General features: G+C 37.8%; 1 protein-coding gene across 7 annotated transcripts in view; it reads right to left on the bottom strand.

Annotated features, from left to right (window-relative positions):
- INSC (INSC spindle orientation adaptor protein) overlaps window positions 1-18,568 on the bottom strand; it is a 125,397-nt gene that overhangs the window by 45,954 nt on the left and 60,875 nt on the right. For 4 of the 7 annotated variants that reach the window (XM_069016835.1, XM_069016836.1, XM_069016841.1 and 1 more), the window contains 5 exons: window positions 13,649-13,994; window positions 13,071-13,123; window positions 11,342-11,465; window positions 9,013-9,126; window positions 3,339-3,464 (listed from right to left, as the gene is read on the bottom strand). In XM_069016835.1, coding sequence (XP_068872936.1) covers window positions 3,339-3,464; window positions 9,013-9,126; window positions 11,342-11,465; window positions 13,071-13,123; window positions 13,649-13,994 — 763 coding nt within the window. Of the gene's footprint in view, window positions 1-3,338; window positions 3,465-9,012; window positions 9,127-11,341; window positions 11,466-13,070; window positions 13,124-13,648; window positions 13,996-15,394; window positions 15,647-18,568 lie in introns of those variants that run through there. The other 3 variants (XM_069016837.1, XM_069016838.1, XM_069016842.1) reach the window with 2 other exon arrangements.

The raw sequence follows: 18,568 nt of genomic DNA, 5'->3' as shown, positions 1-18,568 counted from the left end.
GCAGCTCTTTTATTGCAGCAGGAGGTTTATTGCCACAGAAGCTTCAATGGAAAGCCACACAACTGAGCTTCAGTAGGGCAAAAATTGGAAAGCCATGCCTTTTAGCACCACCATCACCAACTGTTGTACAGACAGCCCTGAAGCAGAGAAACTGCCACAGTTTTTAGACTTTAATGAGACTGTGCATCAGCAAATGTATAGGAGACACTTTGTTCAGAGAGCTCTGCAAAACAAGGAATTAATGCAGCCTCAGGGGGGTAAGGGCTGAAGAACTGGTTTAGGAAAAACATGTCAATTCAAACACAAATCCCATTTCCAGGCAAGGTTGCTCCACGTTGAAGACCATATCTGTTAGGTTTTATGTGTGTCTTGATAATGAAAGCATTACTTGAAGTACAGTTATTCCTAATTCAATTTGCAGGATATACATACCAAGATCACAATTTTTACTTTTTTGAACCTTAAATTTGTGAACACACAATAATCTCTCCCAACTCTGTGCCTCCAACAGTCCTTCCTACACTGAGGTGAATTAAGTTTGCAGAGCTCATTCATGAAGGTTCAGATATTCTTCTCTCCAGAGCCCTTAACAAATCTTGAGAACCAATCTCCCACCACATCATTGTATTTCTGTCCTAAACCTCAGGCACGACACACCACCAGGTCTGTCTGCATGTGCAACACTAACATTGTTCTTCAGTTTCAGTCAAGCTCAGCTCTCACAAACTCCTTCCAGTTCTGGGTTTAGGGATTTTATCTATTTTCTCTATTCCCGAGTACCTGTATTACTCATTGCCTCTGTATAAACTCTGAATGCCCAAACCAAGAATAACCATCTTTTCTGGTGCAGTGAGTTTTCCCCACAAAACTTTGCATGCTTGAGTGCCACAAGACACAGATGACAAAGTTTACTTGGGTACAGAGACAAACAGCTGTAGGAATAATATGTTCTGATTGTTTTTCCAGGGTCTCTCCACTCCCCTCTGAAATAGGACTGGTCGGGAAGCTGAGACCAAATAATGATCTCAAACCTGCTGATGTCACAGCAGATTACAAAATTAAAGTGTATTAAACAACCAGACACCCAAAAGCAGCTTGAAGCACCAAAATTACCACTTGTTGAGCACAGCTTACAGAGATCATTTATTTATGTGGTTCTCGGGCACAAAATGGGACTATTTCTTCACTATTTTTCTACTTTAAGTGCCTAATTTGTTACCCTTGAGTTCCTGGAGCTCTGCACTTCAACGTACAACAAAGTAAGAGTACCAGTATGTTATCACAATTCAGTAAATCACTTGCAAGTGAAATAATTATTCCAAAGTCCCATTTTAACCAACTGATTTTACACCATTGTACACAGAGCCAACTAGATTCACTTAAAAGAGGAAAAGCTAATCATTGCAACAACTACCTTATCACTGCAATTATACCAAAGATCAGCTTGTTTATCAAGACGACAAAAAAGGTGATAATGGCTTTTTCCAGTGTGATATATTTATGTGTGGCTGGGAAGAACAATAAGTTGGTTTCTTTTTAAATGGAAAGTTGTATTTTTCATTAAAATAGGCAATTTTCTACATCTTTAGAAATGGGCACTGAATTGGCAAGGTCAAAAAGCACTGGATGAATAAATATTCCTGATGTCTTTAGCAATTAAGAACTGCAATTACTGCAGAAAGTGTACCAGTGTTTCATAACAAATTAGAACTCTTGCTGCTTTCTTTTAAGTGGTCTTTTAAACACTACAATGGCGATGCAATCGAATTGAAAAATACAGGAAGAAGGGCTTGCACAGGTTTTTGTTTGTTTGTTTATATCTTGATTTGCCTAATCTGAATTGCTTGGTGGCTATGTTTGCTTTTTTTAATGAAGTTTCTGTCATTAAAAACCAAGTTCAAATTGCACTGATATTTCAATGCACTAGGTGGCATAATGATATTCATATTAGAGAAATTAAATGATTCACCAGCATCCAGATACTTAGTTGGAGAAAAGAAGCCGCCCTTTCTGCAAGATAAGAAGTCCTATGATAACTTTTGTAATTACAGGATTGCTAATACTTTTACCTCTTTTTTGTGTTTGGAAGAGTGCTTCAAATTTTGAAAGAAAAATCTATTCATATTTAAAGAAGATTATTTAAGAACTGAAATTCCTTGAAGGTAGGGATTTCAGTTAAGAATCCTTTAAACACTACTCCAATCCTGATTGTGATCAAGTTTACCCTGACCAATTTTACTCGTGGCCAACATTAAAGCAGATCAAAGAAACATGAGTTTGAAAGTGTTCAATTTTTCTGGGATTCCTGTTCCATCAGCTTTGATATGGGCCACATTAAACACATGTTGGCGCTGCCAGGAATTGGACCGGGTGACTCAAATCAATCTTTTTCATTTCCAACTCTATTAACTCCGCCATTATAGTGGACATAATGAAAGATCCTTTTAGACTGATTCTGGGTCAATCTGAACCAGCATTATGTCAAAAAAAATTTAAGTCATCTTCATTTACTGTAAACTCAGAGACTTGCTTTTGCTGCAGGTGTTCGGTCACAGTTTGCTTGTATTCGGGGCAGTAAATTACAAGAGATGTCAATGTAAAGAGGCAGTGAAATCATTTATCATTAACTTGAAGAGGCCATAATTCAGCTGGGGAAGATGACTGTTTCATGAAATACAAAGGATGAGATCATGATTTAGTGACCAGAAGTGTTCGTTTTCCAAAACACAGCAGAAGATAGTGAGTGTGAGAAAGAAAAGGAGCCTAAGGAAGTTGATATAATTTTATCTGGATAATTTTTTGGTGTCGGCCATCACAGTTAAAAGTGGTTTTTATGAAATCTGCTGATTAGCAGACACATTTTTTGATCGACTAATGACCATATCTGTCCCACTTCTTTCTGTGCACTACAACTCTCACAAGCTGCAGCACTGGCACAAGCAGGAGCCCTATCAGAACATCAGGAAAGAATTTAAAGAGGTATAAAGCCTTCTGTCTTTTAAGGATGACTTGAAACAGTGGAGTTTCTAAACAAACATTTCAGAGAGTCCAGAAATTATAATTTCTCCAGTTTGTTCTCTTTTTTTGATGTAGTTAGTAACATGTTTACCTGTTTTATGAAACTATCCCTCTTAGAAAGCTTATTTATACAAGGATAATAAGATAATGCTATTGCTGGGACTCATTTTGTAAAGACTGAAGATGTGCTCAGCACTGAACAGGTGAGCACAGTATGGAACACAGTATCAAACACCACCAAATTATCAATTTCTGGAAGAGATTAAAGACAGGGCTTCTCTATTTATGACACAGTCAGTAAGGAATCCTGAAGTGCCTACCTTTTCCAGCTGGTGCATCCCTTCCTCTACACAGCAAATTGATGCCAGTGTTCTCAGGGTCTGGGGATAAAGGCACCTGAAACAATCCTGGCGACAGATCTTAAAGAGAGAAACAACACCTCCTTCCTGTAGGGGAAAAACAGAAATCAGGAAAGCAGCACTGGAGGTTTCCCTAGTACTTAACCAAGATTGGGCTGATGGGTGGATTCCTTTAGCAGTTTATCCAAAATAGCTATAGCAACAACACCAACAAAGAGGGTGTTAAGCTCACACAGAGAACTCAAGTGGATTAATGCTTGTACACTAAGTGATGGAAAAGTAATACAGCCTCAGTAGGAGGTGTGCTTAAGTGATTGACTTCTACCAATTACAAGCTCCATTTAAATTAAACCCGACATTCCTGCAAAAGTTACAAAGAAACATCAATAGGTGGCAATTAGAGTGACATTTAAGCGATCCTTCAGCCATATTCTATTAGTATAAAATAGATTTTTATTGTCATATATTTCCCATTCCTCTAATTTCTGAGCTCCACGCAATATTTACTTAACACTAAAATTATGAACCAGAAGGTCATACGGTTGAAGAGGTACTGAAAATAAGGTGGAAATAGGTGTCAAATACTAAACAGACACAATCCATATCTTCATCCTCTAATAAATAAAATTTGCATCCCTAAAAGCTTTTCTTTAAATACAACAATAGTGACAAAGACTTGAGTACATACTAGGGTAGCTATCCTTAATTAATTCCCAACACAGCTTGCAAACATACGTTTTAGCACATTTCACATAACAAATAGAAATATAAGTAAATGCCAACAATTGTTGCACTTCATGTGGTGGGAGTTTTTTTAAATTATTTTTTTATTTCAAAATGTTGTGCTATCAGGTAAACTACATATGACTTTTATGATGCAAAAGCAGACGTGGTGAAGAGGAAAGCATTTAAATTATTGACGATGGGTGAAAGTTCTCAGACTAAAGTATTCGGATTAGAGCAGTAAATTAAAAATAGTTGAAATCATGGACTGTGTTAAAAGTGCACCCTTTTTTTAAGCTTGTTTCAGTAGATTCTGTTTAAAAATATATTTAGATTCACATAAATCATCTATTTTTCCCTCAGCCATTTTTTCCCCAAGCATTATTTGAAATCTCAACAGGTTATACTCACTAAAAACCTCTGGGCTACAATTCAGACTTTACTCATTTCCAGAATTCTATATTTCTGTACTAGGTCTGCTTGAATACTGTAGAGAATAATAGAGGAAGCAAAACCCTCTGTTCAGTCTAAGAAAAAATTCACTCCAAGTCATATGGAATTAGACAAAGTTAACTCTTCAACACATTTTCCAGATAGAAGTTTGATATCGTGTCTTTGCACAAGCATATGGAATTTCTGTGACATCAGTGAAATCAATAGGCTTGCTGAAGTTTGTTAGGAGTAAAACTTATTTCTGGAATTGCGAGTGTTCACGTTTCTGTTATTTTATATCTGGTACCTCTATATATAGTCTAAGGCAGAAAGATATTTCTGAACCTTTAAAGGAAAAAAGAGGCAGTACACGAATAAAAAAGTTTCAGTCATATTTTTCCTTCCTCAAAAGGATACTGATATTTCACTCAAGCAGTAATTAAAGTATCTATCAAAAATACAGGGAAAAAGGTGTTGCATTATCATTCTCAAGCCAAAGGTAATATGTTTTTTGTTTTTTGTTTTTTTATTTCATTATCAATTTGAATTTTCCCACAGTTCAAAGGAATCAGGGATGATCTAATCCTCTGCTTTAGCCATAATAAGCAGAAGTTTGTGGACAAATCTAGTAATGCTCAAGTGATGCTGGCACATTTGCTTCAAGCCTTTTCTATGCCAAATGGGTGCCCTGATTTTGCCTCTGATGGACAGGAAGCGATTTATCACTGCATTTGTCAGGAGGAGATCTGTACTCTTTATTTTGTGCCTCGTGTGCCATTACTAAGATGTAAAACATTGACCATGAGTAATGAACCGAGGGATCTGTAAGTGAAATATTGGATGGGTGGAAAATGCTGAGCCTCATTCCTTGGCTTGTCAAAAACCAGTCCCCTCACTGGGATTGGAGCAGTTCTCAGACTTTATTCACCTTTTTCAAGATTCATCCCCTGTACCTTTTGCAATGATGCCAAACCATTCCATCTGACAGGGATATACACAAATTGGTCAAGTGGGTAAACATTCAGAGGAGGAGAGGGACACTTGCTTCACTACTTGATGACCTATGTCTCTCCTGTATTGGATTAACAGGAGTTCAATTTTGTGGGATGCTGTTCAGAAGGGCTAGGTGTAGGTCACGAAATCACCTGAAATATAATCAACAAAACTATGTGAATTGAGTGAAAAAAGAGGGGAAGCAAAAGGCATCTAATTCTAAGGTGGAATATTTTGCAGTTTCAGACTGAAATGACACAAAGCACAGTAAATTCCCATCAAGGCTTTGACAGCTTTTATAATTCTTTTGATAGATGATCTCCAAAGAGATCTTCATCATAAATGCTTGTTAGAAAAGGAATTGGCATATCAAGAAGGTAAGGCAAGATGCATTAGAAGCTTCTCAGACTAAGTGATCTGCCGCACAGGAGTAAGGAATTCCAATAGTCAAGTATTCTCCAAAGGGGGTTCTATGAAAGTATGAATATCTTCATTTTGGCTTCTTTCTCTTTTACAAGCTTATTATCACAGCACTCTGTTCAGTACAGTTGGTATTGGATTCTATCATCAGTATAATGGATTTTTTAAAAAATACTATTTTCTTTATCACTCTGTGACCTATTTACTGGAACTTAGAAACAGATTTCTACCAATTCTTCTGATCGTTACGAATCCAAATCTATTTGTAGCCCTTTTGCCCCAAGGAATGCTAATTTTCTTATCTTGTCCATGCTACTACTCATTTTTGTTAGAGACCTTAGGTTTTATGTCTCTGACAGCTAGTGAGAACTACTACTGCCTGCCAGGGTGAGTCAGCAACATGATTTTTTCACAGCAGATTACAAAGTTAAATGCTAAAAAAGAAAGTGTCAAAGAATGCCTGTAGGTGGAATAAAATTACAGGGGATGCTTCAGCATTTCATAGACTTTCTTAGTTTCTGTAAATTATTAGCAGGTGATGGGGGAGAAGGAGAGAGAAGACTGAAACCCTCAACAAAATGTAAAATGAGAGACCAGCTCCTGTAATTCTGCAGTTTTGCAATACTATCGTGGGGGGGTTTTTTGCACATTCTAGATATTGGTGTGCTTTAGAGTTGTAATTTATAGCTTGGAACAGGAATAAAACTAGGAGCAGTGTTCCACAAGATCACACTTCATCACGAAGAGTAAGACTTCAACGTTACGTGAACAAATTTGTTACAGTTTGCTTTCACAGTAAACAAATATTCAACCTCTCTGGCTAGTTTTAAGAATACTATGACAGCTCTCAAGGGTACTACAGATTCTGTAAAAGATTTTGAGATCTTTGCATGACTTCAGTCCTTTTTCACCCTCATAATGACTGAGAACAATTACAGATTTTACAGATTTTTTTTTTTTAGTTTATTTTTTTTTCAAATCACCCTGAATTTTTACTGTCATAGCTAACTAAAACCAGTGTCCCTCTATTACAGCAGGCCTGGTTCCTACAGTATATCACCGTGTCCCGCAGCCATAAGGACGAGGAGGAGAGAAGATCCAGCAGGCAGGAATTGTGCAGCAAGATTGATTTATTTAATTATTTTACAAACTCTTTTATAGACTTTTTTTTTCATAGTCTAATTGGACAAAGGATCAGCCACCCCTTGGAGTGATTGGCTAAAATCCTAAAACATCCATTGTCAAAATATTTTTCTACTATACCATAAACAAGACTTCTCAAGGCTGCAGGTGTTTGGTTGTTTACATTCCCTGCTACCTCTTCTGTGAGAAAGAAGAGTCTCTCACGGACTTAGAAAATAGCAAGAAAATCCTCGCTAACAGCATTTTTGTACCTACATCCCTCTCTTCCTTTCTGCTTCAGAGATTGTGATGCCTGTCACAAATGAAACTTGTATTACAGCACAAACAGCATTTATGTGTTATTTGGTCAAAAACTGGAAATGCCAAAAAGTCTGCAAACCATAAATAAAAGCATACTTTATTCGTATTGGGAGCTTTTGGAAAAGGTGCAAGTTAACCTCCAAAGCAAGCAAAGCTCAGTGCTATTAAGTTTCTTTGTCTGAACAGAGCTCTTTACCCATTTGACCAATTTGAAATTCTGGTCTGTTGCAGTTCCTCTGCCCCCTTGGTCACTGATGCAGGGAACTGAGACAATACAGAGAGTGAAGGATAATGGTCAGTCTGGAGAAATGCATTTCCCAGTGCACAGGGCAGACAGAAGCACGGGACAGGTTATGCAATCACTGCTGTAATTTGGCAGCCAAACACCACTTAGGGTTCTTTGCACAAGGGGATGCATTTCCTCAGTTGTAAACCTGTGACACACGCCCAGGTTTTAGCAATATATTGGTTTAGTGATTTATGAAAGGTCAGACTTCACTTCTGCGAAATTAAACTGTTATGGAAGTCGTAAAATGATAAAAAGCCCAAGACCAATTTTCTTTAATTTGTTAGTTCTGCATTTTTTCAATACTCAACATTTTAACATTGTTTTTGGGTACCACTGAGTGGAGCTCAAATACCAATTTAGAAAAAAACAGACTCTCCCAGGTTGTTGCCAGAATCCACTATAGGTTTCTGAGTCTGCCTCATTCTCAGGCTTCAGATCAGAGGAGTACATTTTGTGGTGTAAATCTCCATCTAAAGGCACATCAGAAGTAATGAAATGCTGCTGTCTAACCCTGTCTCTGTGTAGGACAAGGAACTAGCACAGCACTCCACAAGCAGAAGCTAGGGGAGGGAGGTTGTCCTCTTTCTGCATGCCCTGTGGTTGTGCTTATCCCATCCTCATCAAGACACCACGTCCCACCTTTCTCACTTCTTCAAGATCCAAGCGTCCTCAAAGGTGCAAACTCTGCAGGGATTTCCAGTATCACAGATCTTGGCAGAATGACTCATTTATACCAAAAGTTAGCACCAACTACTCAGTAAATGAGAACACACATTGACAGCAGTAACTGCAATGATGGTCTTTTGTTAAAGGATAATCATGGGTGCGAAGTATTTCTACATTTGCATCTTTAATAATATCTCTAACCCTCCTGTACACACAGCTGAAGAGGTCTTGCTATTTCTCTGCACAGTCCGCCACAGCCATGGCAAATTGTAAAGTTTTTCTCCATTTATATGGCTGGTATTTAAAAAGTACTATCAGGTGAGACACTAAAAAAGTTCCCAAAACGATGAAGGGAGTGATAATACCTCAGCTGGCACAAAGACAGCAACTGAAGCAATGCTGAGAAGCCTGTTGGAGCTAACCATCCTACTGAAGCTGCTTGCACAGGTACTGGGCTTTATTAAATTAAAGCCTGGGGGGATGTGGTCCTCTTTGGAAAAAAAAACCTCTAATACAATAGTTGTGGTGGTAAATTATGTAGAGTAAGACTTGCAAAAGCACCACAACAAGAGGAAAAAAGTAGTTTCTCAGAGTAAATTTTGTTGCTCTTCAGTAAAATTACTTCCTTGTATGGCTAGTTTGCCTTGGATTAGTCCATATATCCCTTACCTTGGCTATGATGCGGCAGAGGTGAGCACCTTCCTGGGCAAGGCTGAATAAACTGCTGATGGCCGACTCCATGACGTACAGACTGCCCGAGAGCTCTATCTGCCTCAGCAGGTTCTGGGGGATGCAGGATAAAAAACTTGGAGTCAGACTGATAACACACATTTTTCACTGCATTTGAGTAGATGTAACCAAAGATAGTGATATTCAAAAATAAATATTAACAGAGTGAGACAACGGGTACAAGTGTGAGAACATTCAGTATGGTCTTCAGCTATTTAGTAAATTGTTATGGCTTTTGGTCTGGGATTGAACCAGAATTTTCAGAAGGCAACTAATTTAGTTAGTGCAGAAGCTGAATCACATGGCCATACAAGATTTCCACCTTATTGGTAAGGAATATTGCTACACCCCTTCTTACACTACCTTCTAAGGCTCTGGGTTCATCACTATTCTTAGTCAAAATGTCACTGACAAATAGAGATTCTTATAAAGAAACACAGTTTGTTTCTCCAATGTATGAAATAGATTAAATAGTTTTATCTTTTTAAATAATTATCTTGCTTTTGCATTTGTGCCACTGCAGCTTTAGAGAAGCACAGCTGTGAGAAGACCATAAAGTCTATTTAATTTTATGTTTCTGAAAAAAGGCATAGAATCATTAGAAGAATTAATTCTATTTGCTAGGAGGAGAAAGATAAGCATTTCTGTATTTAATCCAACTTTGCAAAAGTTCAAGGAAGTATTCCACTGTATTTTACACTGGTGTTTTTACACTGTTATTTATAAAAAATTGAGTTACCTTCCCTCTAAGAGGCTCTGTTCTTCCACCTTTAGCATTAGAAGAATATTCCATAAAAAACATAGCTTGAGTTCACATTTTGATATGAACCTATCCTGAATAAAATCCTGATACACTGATTTGAGAAAAAGCTCTTTATACAATTTAAGATAAAACCTCTCACGCAGACACTTAGTCTGCTTCAGAACAGCCAACTACCCCCAGACAATGTGTTTTTTATGGCAGAAGTGGGCACACAGCCTGACTGAATGGCTCAGAAAACTCTTCATAAAATTGTTTTTATTAATGACTTCTAATCCAAGTCCTTCAGCCACACAAATACACACAAGATGATATGGAGTCGATATTTCCATTCCCTTAAAAAAAATGGAGTAGGATTTCAGGTGTATCAGTAGGTGCCAAGATGCCCAAAGGCAGAAATGTCAGCAGTGAAGAACTGCTCTTCAGACTGAAAAGATTAAGCATCTTAACAATGGCAACCTACTCACTGAATATGAAATATGCAAAATTATTTACACACTTCAACTCATACATTTCATGTACTTCTCATAAATCCCACCTGAAGAGCATTAACAAGTAGCTTGTTAGTTTGACTGTAATTCTAAAAATGTATTTGGGATATTCTCACCTCCTGGTAATAGCCATTTAAAACCAGAAGGGATGTTTCTGAAACAACCACAATATTTTTTGCCATCTTAACAGATCAGGGTATGTTAAACTTTAACCAATACCATGCATTAATTTTGTTTTGGCACTGTAATAGATGCTATTTAACTATTTGTGTTCATTAAACCTCTCCTCTTTTTCTGCAGGGACAACAAAAAATTTCAGCATAACATCACCTCTAAAACATGAACACATTAATTGAGCAGAATTACTTTTGAGGTTTTTATATGTGAGGAAGATTAGAGTATGGATTTCTACTGAGAAAGAAAGAAAACAGTGTAAGTCAAGATAGGTTGGCTAGACTCGCTACTGTTTCAATAATGATCTAATGGAAAAACAATTAACTTATTTGAAGCCTCAGAGAAATTACTCAGTGTATTTCACAGAATCAGAATCACAGAATGGGTAAGGCTGGAAGGGACAACCAGAAGTCATCATTTAGATGCCTTGCAAGAAAGAGACATCAGGAAAAATAAGTAACATGATGAGCCACAAGTTCATTTTGTTCAGAATTTCAGGTTATTGCAGGATTTGAGAATAAGAATACCTAAATCTCATTGCAACATGTGAGTTACTGATCATAAGTTTGTTGCAAATTGAGAGCTGTAATTCTAATCCTTCTCTTAATCACGGAACTATAGAATGGCTTGTGCTGGAAGGGGCCTCTAAAACCTTCCTGTTGCCTTGTCCCTGCCATTAGCAGGGACAACTTCCACTAGATCAGGTTGCTCAGAAGCCCCATCCAACCCAACCTTGGATCCTTAATGGATGGTTATCCTCAAGATTCAACAATTTTGGAAGACCTTTTTGGTTTATTTTTTTGTTTGTTTGTTTTTGGGATTTTTTTTTTTACTACAAACAAACCTGTGCTTCATGTGTCAAAACCAGCTCTATCAACTGGCCAAAATACTGGGCAACAGTAGTGAGTGTTTCATTAACACAAGATTTCATGGACTTCAGTATGTCTTCATCTTCAGTCTGTAAGCACCTGAAAAGAAAGAGAAAGAATAGGGATGAAGAAGAAAGGATTCAATGGAGCTGATTGTCAGAGGTGAGGCCCGTGTTAATCACGGGTGAAATGGGAATTCAGCTGTTCACAAGGACATTGTGCCATTGGCATCATTCCAGACTTTAATCAAAGCTTTGCCTACACATGGTAAGTACACCATGAAAGGATAACAGTGGACACTACTGAATAATTTTGGTATCACAATTTACCTCACAGACTGCAGGCCAAATTTTGCCGCAGATGCTGTGTGTTTATACAGTGTAACACTGCTCTTTTCCAATCACTCTTGGATGCCTGCATTTCTACTGCAGCTGTGCATATCCACCCATCTTTCATGATCAATGAAGGGCTTTCAGTAATTTTCATGTCTTTACCTTCTTTGTCATAGTTTAAGGATAGCAGGATAAGGATGAAGAAAGAAATGTGTGTCCAGATGAGTTAAACAGTATAATCAAAAATAAAATTCGGCCCTCTATACAGAAAGATACATAAAGCATCTTTACAGAGTTGGTATAGTTGTTCTGCAACCAGTGATGTTTGGCTATAATTGAAGAAATGAGATAAAGATGGAAAACTTTATACAATTCAAATAAAATAACTAATATATCCTCACAGAAAGGCATTCATTTGAGTTTTCAAAACATATTTCACCCAGGCAGGCCACTGTAATGGAAGATATAGTTTGGGCGATCAGCCTCTCTAGCTGCACACAGGTCACCTTTTCAGCTTTACCTGTCTGTCAGCCAAGTATATCAATTTTTTGTCAAAAAGACAAGGGAGAGGGCTGATTTGGGTCAGACACTTTGAGATTGGAGCTCATTATTTAAGCACCGTGTCTCATAGTAGAATATAAAACTAAAGTCTGAGCTGTGCAGGTTTGGCAAAAAGCAATAGTGCTCCAAAAAAATGTTACTTCCTGATAATCAGGCAGTGTCTTTTTCCCTGATGATATCCCCAAAACAGAATGACTTGCACAGTGTTTAAAGTAAATTAAAAAAGAGTGATTGAACTGTGCTGGAGGAAATGGGTAACTTATGTTAGAAAGTGGAACTACCATGAGAAGAATTACAGAGATTTTTATTTTCCAGTCACAGTATTCCAGAGTGAAGGGAGATGAGTAAACCTACAACTACAGTTTAAAGGAATGTGTATTTACTGTGGTTTGATTTACAATACATGGATCTGTTCCTACAGGAACATGTAATACGACAGTCTCACAACCCAAGTTTTCACATCACCTGAAATCTTGACTCCACAGATCTAAAAGGGAACCTTGTCACTGATATCAGTAGAGTCAGATTTTCTCTAAAATCCTAAATCTAAAGTCCTAAAAAATACACTTGCATGCAGCTTTGCATCTTTGTCAGGCTCTTTGTGCAGCAGCAGATCCCATCTTTCATTAGGATGAAGTTTAGGTAAAAGCAACTCACTTCACCCACAAGAGATTAACATTAGGAACACTGCAGAGTTCCAGGGGCCTAGCTCAAACAGTTGAGGGTGCTCAGGGATTTGTGCTTCTCATTAGAAGTTCTGCAACATAATAAAACAGCAAAATTAATATTGCAACTACAAAATTTAAGTTACCTTTCTGTGAATGCTGTAAATTCTGAACACTTGTCTACTAAAAGTTTTTCAAGCTGCAGAGAGAGAAAGAGAAAGTGGTTTTAAAGTTATGTCCATACACACAGTTGCCTTACAAAAATAAGTAATGCTTGTTTGTTAATTGAAAACCCTCCATCTTATGAAATATTATCCCAAAAGATAATATTTCATAAGAACACCCTTAATCTACTTTTCTGTATAAAACAGGTAGAGATAAAAAAGAGGTCAATAAAGAAGTAGCACTTTCTACACTGTAAATGCAAAGGAACTCACAGGTTGGTTGTCAAAATACTTTAGTCCTGTAGTCTCCAAAAGCAAAATGTTTTTTTAAATGCAATTTGACGACACTATTAATATTCAGAATCAAGCCCATGATAAAATAGGATTCAAAATAAGTCAAGAATATTTCCATTGCTGGAACAGGATGGCAAAGCCTTAAACAAGGGACCAGTATCAGTACATAAAGATTTCTTACAGATTGTTTAAAGCAAGTTTTAATAATTAAAGTAAAATAAAAATTCCAAAAGCAGAAGAAACATGCCATCAAGGCATCTTCTCACCTGGTGCATTTCTTCTGAAGAACTCCTGGTGAAGGTGTTGTACTCATTGATCATGGAACGCACGTGGCAGTTGACCCTCACTGTCATGCTGTGGACCCTCTGCCACCTGTTCTTGTCCAGCTTCTGAGCAATCCTGGTCAATTCTGTGCTTATGATCCAAGCCCTCTTTAGCAGAAGCTGCAAGTTATCACAAGTGCTGTGCTGTGAGGAAAGGATGAGTTCATTTTGTTCATCCTTCTCAATGCTGATGGGCTTGGACTGGAGAATGCACATACATTCACAGTCTGTCATCAACTTCAGGTCCTCCATCCATCGCTGAACAGAGTCCACCTGGATTAAGTGCATGCTGGAAGGCAGAGGAGAGGGAAGAATGAGGTAAAGCAAAAAAACCTTAGAATAACCACCAGCAACACCATACAACTGCACCCACTACGAGGTTGCAATGGATTGACCAAAGGAAATAACAGAACAAATAATTTGCTTGTAGTAACACAGTGAAATGTTTAGCTCTTTATTCTAAAAACAGGTTCTAGATTTCTAATCACTTTTACACCGCACACCCGGCTATAAAATTATATCTCAAAAATCAGTGGATATTAGAGAGAAGTAAACAGAAGTTTAAATTGCATTTTTTGGGGAAAAATGTTTCTTGTACATTCAGAGTTTAATGCGGAGTAGGAGCAAAGCTATGAATGTGTTTTCGTGTTGTTTATGGGACTGTTGGGTTTTTCTAGACATTTGGCCTATTAAGGGCTTAACATAAGATTTTATTTTGCAGCATCTCTCCAGAGCCCTTCCAAACTTACACAGCCAAACAAAGACAGTGAACAATACTGCCAGCAATATCTATTTGTTCCATGCCATAATCCCTGAAATTAGAACTGGATTCTACTTCCAAACCAGACCTTTACCTTCCCCCTCATTTCTCATTGCTCTCTGTACAATTTGCACACTGATTTCCAAAGCATATTTTTGACACTACAAAAAACATGATGTGAACGAGCAAGGCTGAAAAGCTTCTTGACAAGTGTACCCTGACACAAGGGCCTGCATTTTGTGCCCTTGCACCCTCCAGCCAGTAAAATGTGGTACCTGAGGCAGAAGTTGCACTGATTCTGAGCTCATCTTTTTGAGGGATCACGAATTTCAGAGTCTTGAGATGAAGATGCCTAATTTTTTTTTTCTTATAAGATGCCGAGGTCCTAATAAAAACACGTTAATCCTCACCCTAACCATGCTAAAAGTTTCCAAAGAATTGAAGATGCAAGGTAAAGAAGAAATCAGATCAAGTGAAAGCAAGACTGGATTTAACTACTTTAAAAAATGGATTTAACTATTTTTTTCAAACTTCCACTGGTATCCTACAGCTAGTCTGACAGTGTAGTGGATTGTTGCCTAATCCCTGGATACATGAGCATGAGCAGATTTTTATGATGCTATACCAGAACTGACAAAAAGAAAGTTTGTATCATAGTCCTCATTCCTTTAATTCAGATACTGATTTATTGCAACTCAGCAACACACCAGTCATGGTCCATGCTGTTATATAAAGCCTTACTGCTAGAACAAAATCTGCAATCTCATTAGCTAAGCTAAGGAGGACCAGGTGGAAGCCTTTTTCAATTCTTGTGCTTCCATTTATACAGTGAGCACCAGCTGAACTTGAGAAATCTCCTTCCAGACCACTCTAGTAATATTCCATAAATAAACAAAATGTATTTGCATATACAGGAAAAGGAGGCTCACCTCAAGCATCATTTCATGTAAATTGACAGCAAACAAGATACAAGAGATCAGTTTCATTGATCCAATCTCCCTTTTCACAATATATGAAGAAACTACTTTTAATTCCAAACTTTACAGGCTACTGTTATTTAAGGTCTTTATTTCACTCAGTTTTGAATATTGTGTAATTGCATTTCATGATCGATTGAGGCCCACTTTCTTCTTGCTATGTGTAGTCTCCTTATTGCCTTTTTGGATCTGAAGCAAAGTTTCCTAATAAACAAAAACAACAACTTTAGAAGTTTGAGACCATGATTTATGACAATGTGCATAGTTTGCATGCAGAACAGGATAAACTCATTTGACACAGAGTAATATATCTTTCATTTCCAAAGTGTACTGTGATAATTGATTAAATCTCTGTTTAGTAAGTAGAAATAAACTTCTACATTATAAATTCACATAGATAAAAAACTAGAACAGAAAGTTAGTGAGAAAAAAAAACAACAAAAAATTCTTATTTCCTCTAGTCCCAAAAGTCATTCTTCACTCTAAAGAGAAAAAAAAATAATGAGTTGTACAAAAAAAAAAAGCACAGATGTTAAAGAAAATCTCCTTGTTTGCTTCTGTTCCTACTAATTGCCAGAAGTACAACTGCAGAATGTAGGATATTCTTTTACTGAAACTTAGTATTCCTTAACAACAAGAGCCAAAAATAATACCATTCATCTCTTTCCAGAGGACCACAGAAAACTCCCCCTGCTTACTGTGTCAGCTTTTCTGACACATTGTCCTTTAAATTAGACATACATCATTATCACTCAAATGAAATACATAAATTATTCACCTTCATCCAAATCTCACTGTATTTAGAGAAAATCTTTGTAAGCATTCTACAGATTAATTTGTAGACTCGTATTAAAATAAGGAAAGAAAAAAAATGTGATCATCCCTAATTAATTATTAGGAGTCATATTCCAGATAGCATTTACTGAACTCAAAAAACAAGTTGGAAATTTCCATTTTGTCTTCCCATTACTGAAAAACAAAAAAAAATCTACGCCTACAAAATAAAAAGAACCATAATGGTTCAGACAAAAAAACAAACAAACCCTGTTTAGCCCATTATCCTGGTCCCAACATGCCCATTAGGAGATGCATAAGGAAAGATTATAAGAAACGTGGCAAGAGCTGAACAATCCCTCCTTCCCATCTTCTGGCAATTAGTGGTTTAGGAACTTCCTCAGCCAGAAGTCGTGTCTGAGCAGGATGTTTTTACAATTCATGAAACAAAAGTAGCCATTAATCCCTTTTTGAACTCGGTTAAACTCTTGGCCTTTGCAATATCTAGTGGCAGTGTCTCACATTGTTTATTTTTTGTATGAAAAAGTGTTTCTTATTGTTTGTTTTAAACTTGCTGCCTGGAGATATGAACACAAACACTTTAGTTGCTATATTCTGAGATGCTGTAAATGAAATGACAGTTCTGTATTTGCCCTCTTCATGCAATTCATTATTTTATTTGCTCTACCCCATCTTCTCTAAGTTATTTTATTTCTATGGTGTAGAAACTCAGTCTATCTAGTCTGTCCCCTTATAGACTTTATTCCAACCCTCTGGTCATTCACTTACTCTCCCCACCTTTTCAAAAAGCTTTTTCAAGTTTCCCTGTGTCCCAAGATGTGATGGGAGAAACAGGACACAGTATACAAGACTCAGGTAAATTTTTACATTTGAAGCACATTTTCTACACAGTCCCTACTTTGCAACAATTCTTAAATTGTTTTTTACTAAAGTGTTTTCCAGAAGGCTGTTTCATTTTTACCTTTCTGAAAATATACTTATTTTGATTTTGGAATCTTTTCCACGAGTGATAATACATAATGTAGAGTTCACTATACCTGTAATGAAAGAAATTGTGCTTCAGCTCCCTTTCCCTCCTCACATGCACTAATTTATGTTCATTAAAATATAAATTCTTCTAGAATTTTACAGTCTTGTATTATCCTGCTTTTATAACTATTTTTCAGGTCATTAAATACATTAAACAAGATTTGTTCAAGCATAAGAGACCTTACTGGTGTGATTTTCCACAGTTCTCTCTAATTTAGCAAAAGTATCTGGTTAACTGGCTGAGACCCTGATGTTTATTGAATCAGAGAATCATTTAGGTTGGAAAAGACTTCTAACACCATCAGTTCCAACTATTAACCCAGCACTGCCAGGTCCATCACTTAACCATATCCTTAAGTGCCACTTCCACACAGCTTCTAAATACCTCCAGGGATGGGGATTCAAACACTTCCCTGGGGAGTCCATTCCAGTGCTTGACAACATTTTCAATGAAGAAATGATCCATAATTTTGAATCTAAACCTCCCCTGGGGCAATTTGGGACTATTTCCTCTTGTCCTAGCACTGGTTACTTGGGAGAATAGGTCAACCCTCACCTTGCTCCATTCTTCTTTCAGGAGGTAATAAAAAGAGATATGTTCCTCCTTAGCCTCCTTTTCTCCAGGCTAAACACCTCCAGCTCCCTGAGCCGCTCCTCACAGGACTTGTGCTCCAGACCCTCCACCAGCTCCATTGCCCTTCTCTGGGCTCACTCCAGCCCCTCAATCTCTTTTTTGCAGGGAGGGGCCCAGAACTGGACACAGCACTCAAGGTGTGGCCTCACCAGTGCCCAGTACAGGGGGACGACTACTGCCCTGGTCCTGCCTGACACAACGTTCATCCAAGCCATGAGCAGCCAGCTTCTCCAGTGGAATGCTGCAGGAAATGTGTCAAGGTCTTTACTGAAGTCCAGGCAGACAGAAAACATCTACACAGCCTTTCCCTGATCCACTAAGTGGGTCACCTTGTCAGAGGAGATCAGATTGGTCAAGCAGGACCTGCCTTTCCTGAACGCATGTCTGATCCCCTGGTTGTCCAGGATATGCTGCATGATGGCACCCAGGATGACCTGCTCCATGACCTTCCCTAGCACTGAGGTCAGGCTGACAGGCCTGTAGCTCCCTGGATGCACCTTCCAGCTCTTCTGGAAGACGGGTGTCACACTGGCTAAAAAGCAGTCACCTGGGACCTCTCCATGTAGCCAGATGTGCTGGTAAACGATGGAAAGTGGCCTAGTGAGCATTTCTACCAGGAGCCTCAGTATTCTTGGGTGGATTCCCTCCATCCCATAGACTTTTGTGAT

This window comes from Aphelocoma coerulescens, chromosome 5 (assembly GCF_041296385.1).
Source record: "Aphelocoma coerulescens isolate FSJ_1873_10779 chromosome 5, UR_Acoe_1.0, whole genome shotgun sequence".
Classification (NCBI taxonomy): domain Eukaryota; kingdom Metazoa; phylum Chordata; class Aves; order Passeriformes; family Corvidae; genus Aphelocoma; species Aphelocoma coerulescens.
This window is presented reverse-complemented; position numbering and strand designations above follow the sequence as displayed.